This window comes from Gambusia affinis, linkage group LG21 (genome assembly GCF_019740435.1).
Source record: "Gambusia affinis linkage group LG21, SWU_Gaff_1.0, whole genome shotgun sequence".
Classification (NCBI taxonomy): Eukaryota; Metazoa; Chordata; class Actinopteri; order Cyprinodontiformes; family Poeciliidae; genus Gambusia; species Gambusia affinis.
In genome coordinates, this window is record NC_057888.1 from 16,166,070 (window position 1) to 16,181,439 (window position 15,370).

A 15,370-nucleotide genomic window follows, 5' to 3' on the forward strand; every position below is an offset into this window, starting at 1 on the left:
ATCCGATGAAGGATCAGGGCCCTTTATGGGTCTGAAGTGAAATTCACATGTGCTTTACTTGTTCTGACCAATAAAACAAGTAAAGTACATATTTAGCGCTTTTTTTAATTTTTTTATTAATTCAAAAAATATTTTTTTTAATTGTTAAAAATATTTTTTAAATAATTAATTGTTTAAATTAATTAGTAATTAAAGATGATTTATTTTTGATTACGTGATTTTTAATTGAATACATTCTGAAATAAAAAATGTAAGTATGCAAAGACGTTTAAATAACTTGCATTCGTTGTAAAAGTGCTGTTTAAGCTAAACCTACAACGACAAAAAAAGAGAGTTTGATCATTTTTCTAAAATATTTTTAGCGTACTTGTTGCAGATCAGAACTTTCTGAAAGCCCAGCCTGCTGGAGAACATTTGGTAAGGGAACGTTGGTGATCTTTGGCTTTTCCAGACGGAAGCTTTCGTGTTTGTATTGGACGGTTAAAACAGGAAGTTATTTTGGGGTTCGACCGCCCGAGGTTCACTGCCACTGGGAATAAAATGCAAGCGGGGACCCGTGGGAACGGAGCGGCCGAGGGCGGCACAGGAAGGTTTTCAAAGACGGCTGTTGTTAGAGTGCACAGCACATCACTGCGATATTTGATTTCACGTATCGATCGATAAATACAAAGAAGTTCTTTTCTTTGAGCCCCGACAGCTGAGAGGTTCAGGAGAAAAGGCTCTCTCTTTTTCTCTGTAGATCTTCACGATTCTCTCATCCCTTTTTGAGGAGGACGGGAAGAGTTTAATCTCTTAAAGAGGACAGGGACGTGGATTTGACGTTGTCCCCTCTCATAAGCCTGGATGTTTGGGAGCGGTAGGGATGTCATCCTCAGAAACCTTTTCATCTAAAAGTGGTTTTAAAACCTGCTCTTGGAGAATCTTTTGTCCTGGATGCCGCTGTTATCAATTTTTCTCTTCTGACATCCACACAATCCTATGTTTAATACATTTGGAAAAAGATTAATCTATACAAATCTGCATTTTGATCACATTGCTTAAAGATATATAATCTTTTAATATGTATATATTTGTTGTTGAGTTGTAGATGTCATTAGTAATTGTCTACTTTTTTTTTTTTTTCGTAAAATGTAAGTTTTAGTCTTTGTGCTATTGTATGCAGATTTTTATTTTTGCACTTGTCTTCTTGATGTTTTCTGCCAGGTGTGCATGCCTAAGAAGATTTTTACCTCTGCAAATTGCAGAGTTTTTGTCTAATTAGAAAGCAGTAACATAGAGAGATTTGCTTCTGCCAAGCAAATAGCATCTCTGTGTGCCAACACTGGTTGCTGAATTTCAATTTAGCAAAATGAAAAAAAAAACCCCAACATACTTTAGATTAAAGTCACTTCCAGGACAAAGAGCTTCTGAGTCTTAAAACACCAAAACAGTTTTATGAACTCCATCCTGTTGCCTTAGTAAAAATGTTGCTCTCACACAACATTACAGCGATAATTCTTCACATCCTGAGGATGGCAGGTGCTCTGAGAAAAGTGGCTCCCATTATGAGGGTAACATTCACCGGAACATGAGGAAACATTTCACTTTCTCTACTCGCTTACAATCCTGTCACGCTATTGTTTCTCTGTCTTTCGTTTCAATGGCACAAAAAGACACAAAACCATAGGAAGTAATGCTTCGGGTGAGAATTATGCATTTAACACTGCACCACACACAATTTTAACAACAGGCAAGCCAGGCGGACACTCTCGAAATTGAATTCCCAGGCTGCCAGGTAATCATTATTTTGGCTTATCCTCAGAGCCATTTGATATGTGAATGAAGCCAAGAAGGAGCAGAGTGTAAGAAATAACTTGCAAAGTGCGAAACTGCTACTGGGTAGAGTTTAATATTTGCAGATTGGGTTCTTCTCTGTCCTTTGAGACTAGAAGTATTCAGTAATTAATGAAGCACACTGCTATGTCAAAGTAAACAGTAATAATGCTAAATTTATTAAGTTCATTTCATTAGAATACCAGACGACTGCTGACTGCTTTCCTACAATGTTCCCTTCTGTCTATATATATATATATAGAAACACTGCAAAGCGAAACATGATGGCAAGCTAGCAAATTATACCCAGGAAAAGTAAATTTCAAACGTACATTATCCAGTCAGGATGTCAAACTTTAAACAGTTGAAGTTGAATGAAAACAGAGGTAGCGACACATATTGCCTCTACAGTGAATGCGATGTGTTCAGCAGCGTTGTAATTTGTCATCCAGGACGTGGTAATTGTAAGTGCTCAGATAAGGGGGGAAACAAAAAAACTTGTCCCATTTTCTTGCTACTTGAATAAATTGTTTTCCATTTCAGGCTTACAATATTAAACCCGTTGTCACATCGTTTTATCTTTTATCTCGCCACTCAAGTTAGCAAATCTAAAAGCACATCAAACTTGGATCTGATTTGGAAGAAATAAAGACAGTTGAACATAAAGTCCTGGCATGTGCGTAAAACATAATTTATGACCCCCTCCTTTATGTATGATGCATGTTTATTGGGCTGAATGGTGTAAATATCAGCAATAACCTGACAAGTTCAGCAATCTTGACATATTATTTGTATAACATGAGTCACATCGTTTCATGTACATACTTGTTTTGTTTTTTAAATTTCACTTTATGTGCTGAATGTATTTTATATTTAGATCATGTTTAAATTACAAGTAATTTCACCCTTGTGTTATAAATGTTATTTAACTAATGGAGATAGTTACATTTACTAATATCTAAGAGTTTCAATCAGAGTAGCTTCTGAACAACAACAACAAAAATTTCCCCTGAGGAATAAAAAAAGTTTATTTTGATTCTTTGCTCAATAATAATTAGATGAATTATTGAGATCAGGTTCAAGCAGTTGCCATGTCGAGGTGAGATAAATTACATGAATGAAGATAAAGCTTGTGCGGGGGGGAATAAAACGATGTCAATATTTGGTCATTGCTGCAGTTTTTGAGATGCAGTGGTGGTAAAGAGGCGTTTAAATCACACCGTTCACCCCGCAATGGTTTTTGTACCTTCAATAAATCTATAGCTGTCTTAATTAGCTTGAGAGCAAACTGCACATATCACACTATCAGATGGATAGAGGATAATCTTGGAGCATTTTCACTTGAATTCAAATGTCGTCGCATGTTTAAATTTGACGGCAGAGGGGAGTATATATTTTAGGACGACATGAATCACTATCCCACCTGCCTATTCAGAGTTGGACCCCCTTGGATCGATGCGCACCCAGCATGCATGTGCACAACCCGGATCATGTCATGAGATATTGGAGTATCAAACAATCACTGCTGAACTCCTCTCCTTGTCTTTCTTCTCTGGAGGAGCAAAGGAACGAAAATACTATATTGTTACTTGTGCTTACATGATGTGTCAGGGGACGTCTCAGTCTTGACCCATGGAAGTCATTGTTCTGTGTTTTGTAATGCATTTATGCTGCTGATATTTGGTTTCATCAATAACTCCTCGCTGCTCCACTCTGATCGTCTCCTCTTTGGATCTCGTCTTGGTAGTGAACCAGCGCTGAGAGAGCGCTGGCGGATTTAAAACGCTACGCTTAGAGAAAATCCATCTGCTTAGACTCTCGTACGATAAGATAATATTCTTCCTCCGTTCCATTGAGTTATTGCTTTGGAACGAATGCAGAGCAGAAGACAGAAAAATTGGATCAAAACACAAACGCTGCACCTAAAAACATCCTTGCATGGTCAGATAAAGGTCTCTAAATTTAGCGCGGCCTCTTGGTCGGAGTCCTGCTGGGTGCCTTCCAACAGGAGCCGCCTCTTTGAAAGTTTCACACAAAAGGGGAGATTTACCTTCACGTGCTGAGTATTGTTTAGCTTTGACCAGAGCTGTGGTGTGTGAAAGTTCAGTTCGCAGATCGGTGGGTGATTAAAAATAAAGACACGAACATGGAGAACGGAATTACAAGCGTGTAAACGGATGCATAAATACTTGAAGAGGGACATTAACTACCTCTAATGTTCACGTTACAAAGACCCTGCAAAGCGCAGATGAATTGTTCACAAACCCATCTAGGTAGTTTGCCTGCAACGAGTGACAAGTTGACCTTCAGAGCTTCCATTGAAGACATGCTTGTTAATGATTAATGACAAGCATGTCTCCTCTGCCATGCACTCGCCTTGCTCCCCGTGGGGTATTGTGTTTGAACACACTAACAAGGGCTCAACTTCAACTAAAAATATAATTAATCAGACCGATACTGCAGGTACAAGAAAATAGAGAACTCATTTTGTTTTTACATTGAGTATAGATTGGTAGATACACCTTTGTTTCCCGATATACATATTGAACTCTTTGGAATTTCTTCAAAAGTTACAATACCTGGAACAAGAATTGTTTAAAAAGTGCATCGATTGGAAAAAACAAAAGCAATTGTGGTCTCATTCAAATTATTCAAACTGATTAGGGAAGAAAAATGGGCTTTTAACCAGATGATGTTGTTGTTGTTGCTAATCACAGAAAAAAAACAACAGTCAAAGTATAAGAAAACAGAACAATGAGCAACCAAACCACAGTTAGCAACGATGAGCAACAGACATTATTCAACAATAGATTTAAATTTATACTGTAGTGCATCTTAAAAGCTGGAAAGGAGCTAAAGGTAGATTTTTTTTAAGTCAGTTTAGTGTTGGAAATGATTCTGGACCTTTTTTCAAAAATAAAAACCACAAAAGGAAAATACGTCTTAAAACACATCCTATTTAAAATGCATTTGACATCAATCTTGCTAAAACAAAATGTCCAGGCAGTGCCGGAGCAAACATTTTGAGAAATATTTGCATTTAAAGCAAGTTGGAAGGTACAGACCTGTCCTTTTAATCTGTTGGAAGAATGCTGAACGTATCCACAAAGCTTATCATGAGTATATGAGTGTCATCTGCATATAACTAAAACACTGGGTTTAAATGTTCTCTCATGGCTTATCTACTCATAAAGAATATAATGTTGAAGACTTTAATCTTGTAGGAATTCCCTATTGGCCTGAAGTAGGTTTAAAGGTAAGCCATCTATGCACATAAACACACTATAACAATCTATGACTTGTGTTTTTGTGTCAGTAGATCACAGAGGAAGGCAAAATGCAAAGTACTCTTTTCATTATGAAACATTTTACTGTGACTGTGAGCCACTCTAAAGAAATACAAGTCCTGAAAATGGCACGTTAACAGCATAAAAGCTAACTAGCGTAATTGAAAGAACCAGCGTACTGCCTCAGTGCTTCACAATGTGTGACCTTTGCACAGTTTAAATTACGCTCAGACCGAGCCCTGTAATTGTTGACGTTTAACCAAACAAACTAAGTTTTCCGCTGCTAAAAGCATCAAGTAGGCGTTAACATTCAGCTGGGAAATGAACCTGGGAAGGTCGTCAAAAACAAACCTGACAAATGCTTGAATAAAGGTTAAGTGCAAAACAAAAGTAAGATTTAAGTGTTGGAGGTGTTAAGAGCTCAGAGTTTTTCTGAATAAATCCAAATGAGAACCTAACAGTGTTTTCTATTGCTTTATCCTTTTTACAGTTAATACTTGGATGATGAGCGGGACATCAGGTGAGCGCATCCATCCATCCATCCATCCATCCATCCATCCATCCATCCATCCATCCATCAACCCAATCACGCACCCAGCCACCCATCTATCAGCTCTTCACCTTGTTCTCATTTCTTGACAGCCTCTGACACGTTCAACTTAGAGCCCACAATTACCTGGCAGAGGAGGCTCTGCAACGAGTCCCGTCTCCGGTGGGAGGTGGAGATCTGCGGAGAAGACTTCAAGCGGGACATGGCTCACGTAGACCCGCAGCAATGGTGCAACCTCACACACTTCATGAGGTAAAACAGGATTTAAAGATAGATTGTAGGATGTTCATGTCATCATACGACACTATAATAAGTGAAAGTGGGGCTCAAAGCAATCAATCACTGCTAAGTAGTTCGCACCTCACAGTTGATGGATTAAGTAAGGAAGGGGAATGGAATAAAAATCCTGCTACCATGAACACTTTGTTTTCTGAGCCATTTTACCCAGAAGGAGGAGATACACAGCTGACATTAGGTAATCTCTTTATTGTTAAGGGGTTGCTTGTATTTAGGTATGAATTACAGTAATGAGTACAGAGGAAACATTGAAAACATGAAGGACAGTCGGCCCTCAGAACCAGGATCAAGAACCTCTGGTGTAAAGCTTCAACTTGCCATCGTTGTTTTGCCCTTGTCTCACATTGTGCTCTGTTGCCATCTCATTATGAAGTAAACAAGGCTCAGTAACCTTCCACATGATCTAAAAGGACAGAAAAAAAAAACAAAAACAGTCCTTCGTAGTAGCTCACCAGTTCCCCTTTAATGCTAACAGCTGCTGTAGGTCCTCAGATTTAATGTGAACAGTCTGGCAGGTCTTCAGCCTCCTACACCAGGTAGCAATACAGTTAAACCAGCATGATGCAGCACTAAGGTTTTCTCTGTGCCGAAGTTTGAATGACTCCTCATCAGCTCATATACTCACATTCACCTTTGATGACCCCTCCTTTTTTTGTTGCTGTTTTTTCATGTTTTCTTGCATGCAGGCACTTGATGGTGGTCTCAGTTTATTTATGCACCAATACAAATATCTGTACTTCACAATTATCTTTTCATATTTCATCTGCACTGTGAGTCATGCTGGATTACTTTGTTCCTCTGGACTCTCTGTTTGCAAACTTAGCAAGGCCGTACATCTTGCACTTTTCAAAGAATTAATAACGTGGGTCATGCAAAGTTCATCTATGCTGATGAATAGTGAACTAAACATAACATCTGGGTTGAGTACATCAACCCAGAAGACACTTGTTGTTTACTATAGATGTAGGTTTCCTCACTGCTTTTGACAGAATACATCAAAAAGTTTTGGATAGATTTTCTTCTGGAAATTGTGGGGCATCATTCAAGAGTTCTCAACTACTGCTCTAGTCTTGTCATCATTTTTAAACTACAACCTCAACGTAGACGCCCATAACGCCATACAACAGACAAATTAAGGGTAAGACTCATGCGCAACATCAGACTATGCTAAAGTTTTGCTGTTCCTCCAAGTCTGTGGCCATAATCTTCAACATCTCTAAAGTTGCCAGACGCAGCCTTAGACATGCAATGAAGATCTCCGTCTCCTGGGAGAAGCTGATATTCCCTCACATTGAAAGAAGACAGCTGAGGATGTTCAGGCTTCTTAAGGACAAGGCATATAACCCCAAGAGAACGATGGATTTGTGTATTGGTGTTTGTAAACAGGTAAATATGTCTGTAGTGTAAGGCTCTTTGAGCGCTCTGCATGCCCAAAAAGGCTTTTTGAATTTTGCTTCTTTTTCAAATTTTTCAACACACGATCCTTTTGTTACCGTCCCTTTCTTGCAGTTTGAATCTTTTCACGTTGCTTTGCTTTTTATGCTAATAAAACCGTCTGGGACATTTGTTCTGGAAGAATTTATCATTGCAGTTTTTTTTGTCACTAGCCTTTGTCCCTCTGTCATTATACCTGCTCTAGATGTTTAAGAGGTCACTTTACCATATGCTAATGCAGACATTGAGGGAGAAAGCCAAGGTTTTCCACATGTTAGTACTCTTTAAATGCCTCATGCATTATGCATAGTCATGCACTCACTTTCCTCACAGGTAGCAGACAATTAAATTAAGACAGACATAATCACTTGAGTTTTAATTGCTTTTCAAAGCATTTATTGCTGTCTAACCTAATTTCTTATATTCCTGGAATAAATTAGATGGAGTTACATACTTCAGCCTCCTTTGTGTTCCTGAAAAGATGTCAGTGCAACACTCTCCATGTGACTGGATTCCTAAAATTTGATCTTATGTCTTATTATCCCAACTTAAGTTGTTGTATTTGTCTTTTTCTAATGACAAATACAACCAATGACCATATCACCTCCTTCCATGTGTTTGCCGTGTCAGATGGTGACAAACTGCTTTCCCATCATGCAGCCTATCATTTCGGGTGTAAGGTCGTGTTTTGGTAAGTTTGCAGTTGTGCTATTCCATTTCCAGATGGTGGATTAAACCTTGCTCTGTTAGTTGTTGAACTCAGGGATGTTGTTTTATAATCTCACACTTCTTTGAACTTCTCCACAACTTGCCTGTCGTGTTCCTCGTGTTGTGGGTTTTTCCACAGAACACCTGGGTTTACACTGTGGCTAAATTGCACACATGTGGATTCTATTTAGCAATTAGGTGAATTGTTGAATACAAATTCACGCCACAGTGCTCGGTACCATTTGCAAAAACACTTGAAAGATTTTATATTTTCCTTTCTCCCACTTTACAATTATGCACTACTTGGTGTACGTAATAGTTGTAGAATTTTGTGGTTGCAGATTCAATGTGAAAAAGTTTAAAATGCATAAATAGTTTCACAAGGAACTGTACGCGGGAGCAAATACTTCTTCACAGCACTTTATTATCATTCCTTCGTTGCATCTCTCAAGTAGCTGACATTCCTGCATTGTGGCATTTTCTGAGAAATTTTTACCAATCAGGAGACTCTGGATGTCCTGCAGCTGGTAAGATGTGTGTGTGTGTGTGAACAGTGGGAGGTATGTTTCCCAAAACTGGATTTTTTATAATCTATGGCCACCTATTTGTATCTATTTTTATCCAGCTTTTAAACTTAATTCCTCCCTTTCACGTCTTGGCTCTCCTGCTTTTGTCTAAACTCCAAACTCAGAGCCAGAAGCTAAGCCGGTGTGCTACGAGACCGGGCTTATTGCACATTAGCACATGTGCTGAAGTCTAAATGATCGTCTCCAGTTGTGGGGAGTAAATTCTCAGAAAAAAAACAAAACAACAAAAAACATTCGCCACATTCCCCCATGAGATTGTTCAGTATTTTGCAATCCCATTGATTTTAAGAACGAATGTTTTATTTAAATTTGTGGAAGAGTAACACATAAGTCAGAGGACCGAGGCCTCTAGTTGTGTGAGCAAAAGATACTGAAAATGATGCTGAATAAGAGGTATGTGACATATGCGATTATAATTAAGCTATAATTAAGCATGTTTATTATCTGTAAAGAGATGTTCCACATGACATTTGACAAAACTACTGATTGGGCTTTTTGTCAGCATGAAGTTCTCATGGTATGATAACTGAGTAGAAATCACACAAGTTTATGATAAACAAGAATCTATAATAATGTAACCGACTGCTTTTCACACTCGAAATAAGATTTTTTTTTTTTTAATATTAGTTTGATCCTGGAGCAAAAGTTAAGAAAAAAATGTTAAATTTTGTTGTGGTTTTTTAAGTAAACAGTTAACCTATATCTTATTATTCTGCTTTCTATTAACATTGCATTACTTTAATTATACTGATGAGTAGCACTTTAATCTTCATAATTTTCAAAACAGACTCGTTTGTCTTTATTGTGTGTGTCCACCAGAAGGTTCTGACATTTATATTTGAAAAAGGTTTTCAGAATGACTGAAAGTGATCAAACCTTGTTTGGTTATCCTTTAAATTCAATACCAAGGTCACAGCGAATGTGCAAGACATGAAGCTGTGAAAGAAACGGTGAAAATAAACATAACATCAAAAGTATCGAGTCGAATGTCATTACACACACATGAATTTAAGTGACATTCATCATCGATGAACGAGATATTCATGATATCAACTTTTCCCTTTGCAGCTAAAAATGTTTCAAGCCTTCCAGGAAAGATTTCTCTAATGTTTAGTAGTGTGCTTTTGACCACTTTTCCAGAAGTGGATTTGTGAGGTCAGACACTGATGTTGGATGAGAAGTACTAGCTCACTGTCTCCAGGACAAAAGTTCAGGATTTTCTACATCAAACTCTTTAATTCGTCTTTTTCTCATTTATCGCCAAGCTTTTCATGCAATTCGGAAGCATGAAAATGTCCAAGATGTCCTGTTAGACTGAAACATTAAGCTCAAACTTTACTCTTGACTGTGAGTTAGGTATTGTTCTGGACAAAGAGGCATGCTCCTTCACTTTAAAGGACAGATCTACACGTCGTCACTGTTATGCATTTCTTGCATATTCGTTTCTGGACTGTTGATGGAAACCAGAGAAAACCAACCGAACCAGCTGGGATTTGAACCCACGACTCATGACTTTTGCTCCCACTTTATTGACATGAATGTGACTGCTTTGCCAGGACTTTTACATTTCTAGCCCCGTAGGAGTTAAAAGGAAGGGAGAAGATGGAGGCAGAGAGTGATGTGGAGGGATGGGGCTTGGTGAGCGGAGGGTGTCATGTCTAAACAAGCTCTGATCCTGTTTTACAGAGCGGCGATCACTGATAACTAAATATCTGAAATAATACATCTGAAATAATACATTTTTATATGACACAACTATAGAAGAGAAGATTGTGACTATAATATCTTTACTTCTTCTGAAATAAACACACTAACCTCTTATTTTAGGTGCGCCTTGCTAGTTTGGAGTAGTTTAAAGTGACATTGAACCTCTGAATTGCTCTGTCAGATCCTCAGTGTGATCTTTAGCAAGTTTTCTTCAGGTCTAAATGCATTTAATTGATCCTCTCCGATCGGCTGATTCACTATTTAGATTAACGTACAATTGAACTAGTACGCCTTTTAAAGTGGTGGGTCCTATTTTTAAATTAATACGAAGCAGAAAATGGACTATTGATTTGAACTTTCAACACGACATAAACCCCTCTGTGCCTCGGCCTCAAGGACTACCATTATTCAAAGGTAAGTCATTTCTTCCTCTAGCATTTTTTTTCTCGGTGCCCCGGAGGGAAACTGTACACCGAACAGCTTTGAAAGATGTAGCCTCACTACAAAAAATGGAGCCTGTTCTCAGCAAGACACAAGGGAGACACAGGATTTTACGGTTTGTTTCTAACAAGTGTTATTAGTCAAAAGCGTACTTTGGACTACCGGAAAGAAAATCTTAGCTGTTCTTACAACCAAATTGGAAAACAGACCTTTGCTGTGAGTCTTTGGAACAACGTAGGTTGCCTTCGTGAATTAGGACCACAACACGGCATTCGAAATCTGCCAGAACGTGAATGGCCTCTGCAGAGTTTCTATGCCCACTGGTGAAGATTTGTCAACACTGACCTAGGAAAACAACTCGACCCGCTGGCTTCATGCTGACCGAACCGCGTCTCTACAGGGCTGGCGGCGAGCCAGGCATTTTATTGTGTTGCATTTGGCGCAACAACTGGTGTCCACATGTCATCCTGCATGCAACAATTAGGTTCCCTGCACTTAGACTCGTCGCACACTGAACTCCTCACAAAAACACGCTCCCAGCTGGGGGAGAGGCATGCACAGCTGTAGATCGTGCATATAGGCCGGTTGCTGGGAGACGGAAGGAAATTCTTTTCCATGCTGCTGTCTAAACGCAAAATATATTTGTCAGGCTGGAGTCTGGAAAAAAGAAAAGAAAAGCACAAGGAGCAGCTCGTAAGGAATATAATATCATTTTGGAAATCCAATTTTAGCAGCGTGACTATAAAGAATAATCAAATTTAGGACTCTGAGCCTCGGAGTGTGAGATCAGCTCAGGATAGTGGGAGGAGAAGACACAGCGTCGTCCCACTTTTGTATGTAAATGTGCAGGGGAATGGAGGACAGCGTTGCTCGCAGTAAACCTTTGTGGGACAGTTGATAAAAAAAAAAAATACCGATGCAGTGAAGCTGAAACTGATTGTGAAGAGTCAGAAACCACGCAAAGGTCGTGAAGAAACATCCCTGGGCAGAAGTTACATACATAGTTTAGCATTGATGACGTAAACGATCATGTAGGTCCTGCAGACTTTAGGGACATCTTTAGTATTTCATAAGTTATTGATTTATTTGAAACCACTAACGACTTGTATGATCCCTAACCTCTATTTTGCTTGCCAACTCGGTCAATCCCTATATGTTTTTCTTATTTATTTTTTTTTTAGCTTAATTTCTTGTTTACCCATTTATATCAAAGTATAAATCTCTTTCTGGAGAGACCTCGGCATGACATATAGCAAATGAAACATACAGCCACGTCTACTAAAGGAAGTGATTTAATTTTCATGATTTACTCAGGTTTAGGATGATGTTTTATTGCTACTTTTTGAGCAGCCGCTTGGTGCAATTTAAAATAAATAAATAAATAATCCATGTTTAAATTATATCGTTTACTAAAGCAGACAGAGAGAATGACTCCATGAACAAATTCTCAATTTGTCTAGCGAGTTCAGCAAACATTTGATTTTGTATCCTGGTGTACGGCTAACCTGCATAGCGTGTGTAAATCAGGTGCTTCCTCCTCCCAGCTGACTATTGCATGGCAATAATACCATTGGGGAATAACTTTTAAAGTCAGTGGATCCCGACTGTGTGGCATGCTGCTGCAATTTGATCTACATCTGAAACCTCCATGTGTTTTTTTGTCTCGTCTTTTTCAGCTTCATCTGCCAGTCAAACACACGCCGGGTCTCTAAGTGTGTGACCAGTGGTACAGATGGCATCAGTTAATGTGATTAAACCGGATGAACATGACAGATTAGGCATCTGAACAGCCACTTCCACCTCCAGAACGGCAGCTTCTAGTTTTACTACTGGCGACTTCATGCAAACATAAACTTGTTATATTACGTCAAAGGGATTAAGGTTTATCTGATACAGTGGAAACAGTGGCCGCAGTTTGACGTTGGAGCCTAATTTGTAGGTCATATAGAGGCCAGCAGTCTAAATGTATTAGTTCATATGATTACTCCTTGGCTTCAGGGTTATGGCTCATGTTTTCTATTGGTGTTGTTATTTACAAACCAGGAGAACACCTATAAAATGAGAGGCAGCTTTACGTAACGGTCCAGATGTCAGGCATGGATTCAACATGTTTTACTCAACAGTGCAGTCCCTTTGTGGGATTCTGTGGGGCTTTTTTTTTTTTTTTTTGCCTCTGAGACGCCGTGCCGGCTTCCCTCACCACCTGACGCACTCTGGGGGCTTAAAGCAGCCTGGAAGCAATTACCCAGGACTAAAAACGACTCACAACCAAATAGGAACAGCAGTACTTTACTTCTGAGAGTGAAAAAAAAAAAAAAAAGTTTACAATATTTAACGTACCTTTTCAATTGTTGCTCACGTAGCTGTAGATGCGTCGTCTGCATCGCCGTCAATAAGGCTGAGTCCGTGTTGAAATGTTGCACGAGTTCGAGAGGAAAAGAGTCGATCAAGACGTTTCGTGAGCAACAGCTGAAGCGATTTCCACTGCTGGGAACTCGGCAGTAAGGAAAGTAGTCATTGGGTGTCCCAAAAGTCACAAAATGACATCATTTCCTGTTAGAGAGAAAAAAGAAATGCGTTTACTTGGCATTATTTTTAACGCCTTAACAATTCCTATGAAAAAGATGAACACCGAGACGTTTTAAAATGTGCAATTTTAGAGTTGAACAGAGTGCCAATCAACATAACTAATGCATGACTTTCTGTACTTTTTTTAAAATATAAATGTGAACATTGGGCTGCACAGTGGCGCAGTTGGTAGAGCTGTTGCCTTGCAGCAAGAAGGTCCTGGGTTCGATTCCCGGCCCGGTGTCTTTCTGCATGGAGTTTGCATGTTCTCCCTGTGCATGCGTGGGTTCTCTCCGGGTTCTCCGGCTTCCTCTGATCAAAAACATGACTGTCAGGTTAATTGGTTTCTCTAAATTCTCCCTAGATGTGAGTGTGTGTGTGAATGGTTGTGTGTCCTGTATGTCTCTGTGTTGCCCTGCGACAGACTGGCGACCTGTCCAGGGTGAACCCCGCCTCTCACCCGGAACGCAGCTGGAGATAGACACCAGCAAACCTCCTGACCCCATTAGGGACAAAGGGTGAACAGAAAATGGATGGATGGATGTGAACATTAAGCACATATATATAGAGTCACATATTCTTCACATTAATATTTATAAGTCAGGAAATGGCTCAACCTCAACCTGCCCATATCTACAGTGGGAGCAATAATTAAAAATAAAAAATATAAGACAACTGGAACTGTGACCGACGGGGCTGAATGAGTTTATCTTTCTTCCACACACAGTGAGCAGGATACTAAAGGAGGTCAAAATAAATGATGAAAATAAATAAATAAGTAAAAAAAAAAATAATCCCACAAGGTCTCTTTTAATTTAACGTCTTTACTGGGGTTGTCTACTGCATATTAATAAGACAATGTTTAAAATAAAGGCTAATGTTTTACTACATGTATATTGTTTTCACGTTTTTATAGCAGATGATACAAGATGTTTAAAATAATGTGATTTCCCCCCCCCACAGTACAACAATGAGTAAATTTGCATTATATGGAATATTTTATTTGTTTTTTGCATTACTATTCTTTGTGGAGCTTCTTCCCAACATTATTAATTCACACTTCTTCGACTGTCGTTGCAGATTATTTTGTGCTAAGCTTATCTGGATGGTCCGACCAGAGATTAATATACTTTTTTGTGTGCTTCAGGTTATTATTTGGTACAGAGCTGAAACAACTTTTACAATATGAATATAAATACTAAAACAACGAACTGTTTGATCTGCCAAGAGTTTCCATAAATAATTAATATTTGTATTTTTGGCATGGATTTTTGCTTTCTGATTCTGCCTTTAGCTTGCCAGTTCAGATACTCACTCATGCAGTGAAAGGTGCATAAAATGATGGAAAACCTTCACAAACCAGAAGAGGAAAAAAAACGTGAGCTGCATATATGTACGCCCAGCCTCCTTTACTCTGATACCACCAAATACAAGAGAGCAGCCGATGTCAAACAAAACACGATAATGCCACTATCACAAATCTGAAAATGCCGAAATGGTTGAAATAATGTCACTCGTATCACTTAGATTTATTAGTGTCTTAATATTTATTGAATTGCACTGTTGCAGTAATTACCAGTGTTGTTTGTTCAGCTGCACAGACACAAAATTTGTCTCGGACAGAGAAAGAGAGAGAGAGAGACACACTTCAAAGAAGCATTTCATCCCTAAAACACCAACCTGTTCCTTTTTCATCTTTGCTATGACTCCTTTATGTGACGGCTCACGGATGTCAGAGTTTTCTAAATGTCTCAGAACCTCTGGCTTTGAGCTGATCCAAGTGATGGAGACAAGGTGTTTTATCCCGAGGTCCTAAACTGCAGCTCTGAGGCTGCTGCTTCGGTCTCCAACGGAGAAAACATCAGCGCCTGGATGCTCTGAGAAGAAAAAAGCTGAAGTTCGAGGATAAAGAATTCAAACCCGAGAAGAAGAAGAAGGAGGAGGAGGATTGGGTCTGACTGGGTGTAATTGATCAAAGT

The 15,370-nt window shown here is 39.0% G+C and overlaps 1 protein-coding gene across 1 annotated transcript in view; it reads left to right on the top strand.

Annotated features, from left to right (window-relative positions):
- LOC122824046 (receptor activity-modifying protein 3-like) overlaps nucleotides 1-15,370 on the top strand; it is a 36,075-nt gene that overhangs the window by 16,713 nt on the left and 3,992 nt on the right. The window contains exons 2-3 of the mRNA XM_044104226.1: nucleotides 5,590-5,619; nucleotides 5,742-5,901. Of these exons, the coding sequence (XP_043960161.1) occupies nucleotides 5,590-5,619; nucleotides 5,742-5,901 (190 nt within the window). The remainder of the gene's footprint in view (nucleotides 1-5,589; nucleotides 5,620-5,741; nucleotides 5,902-15,370) is intronic.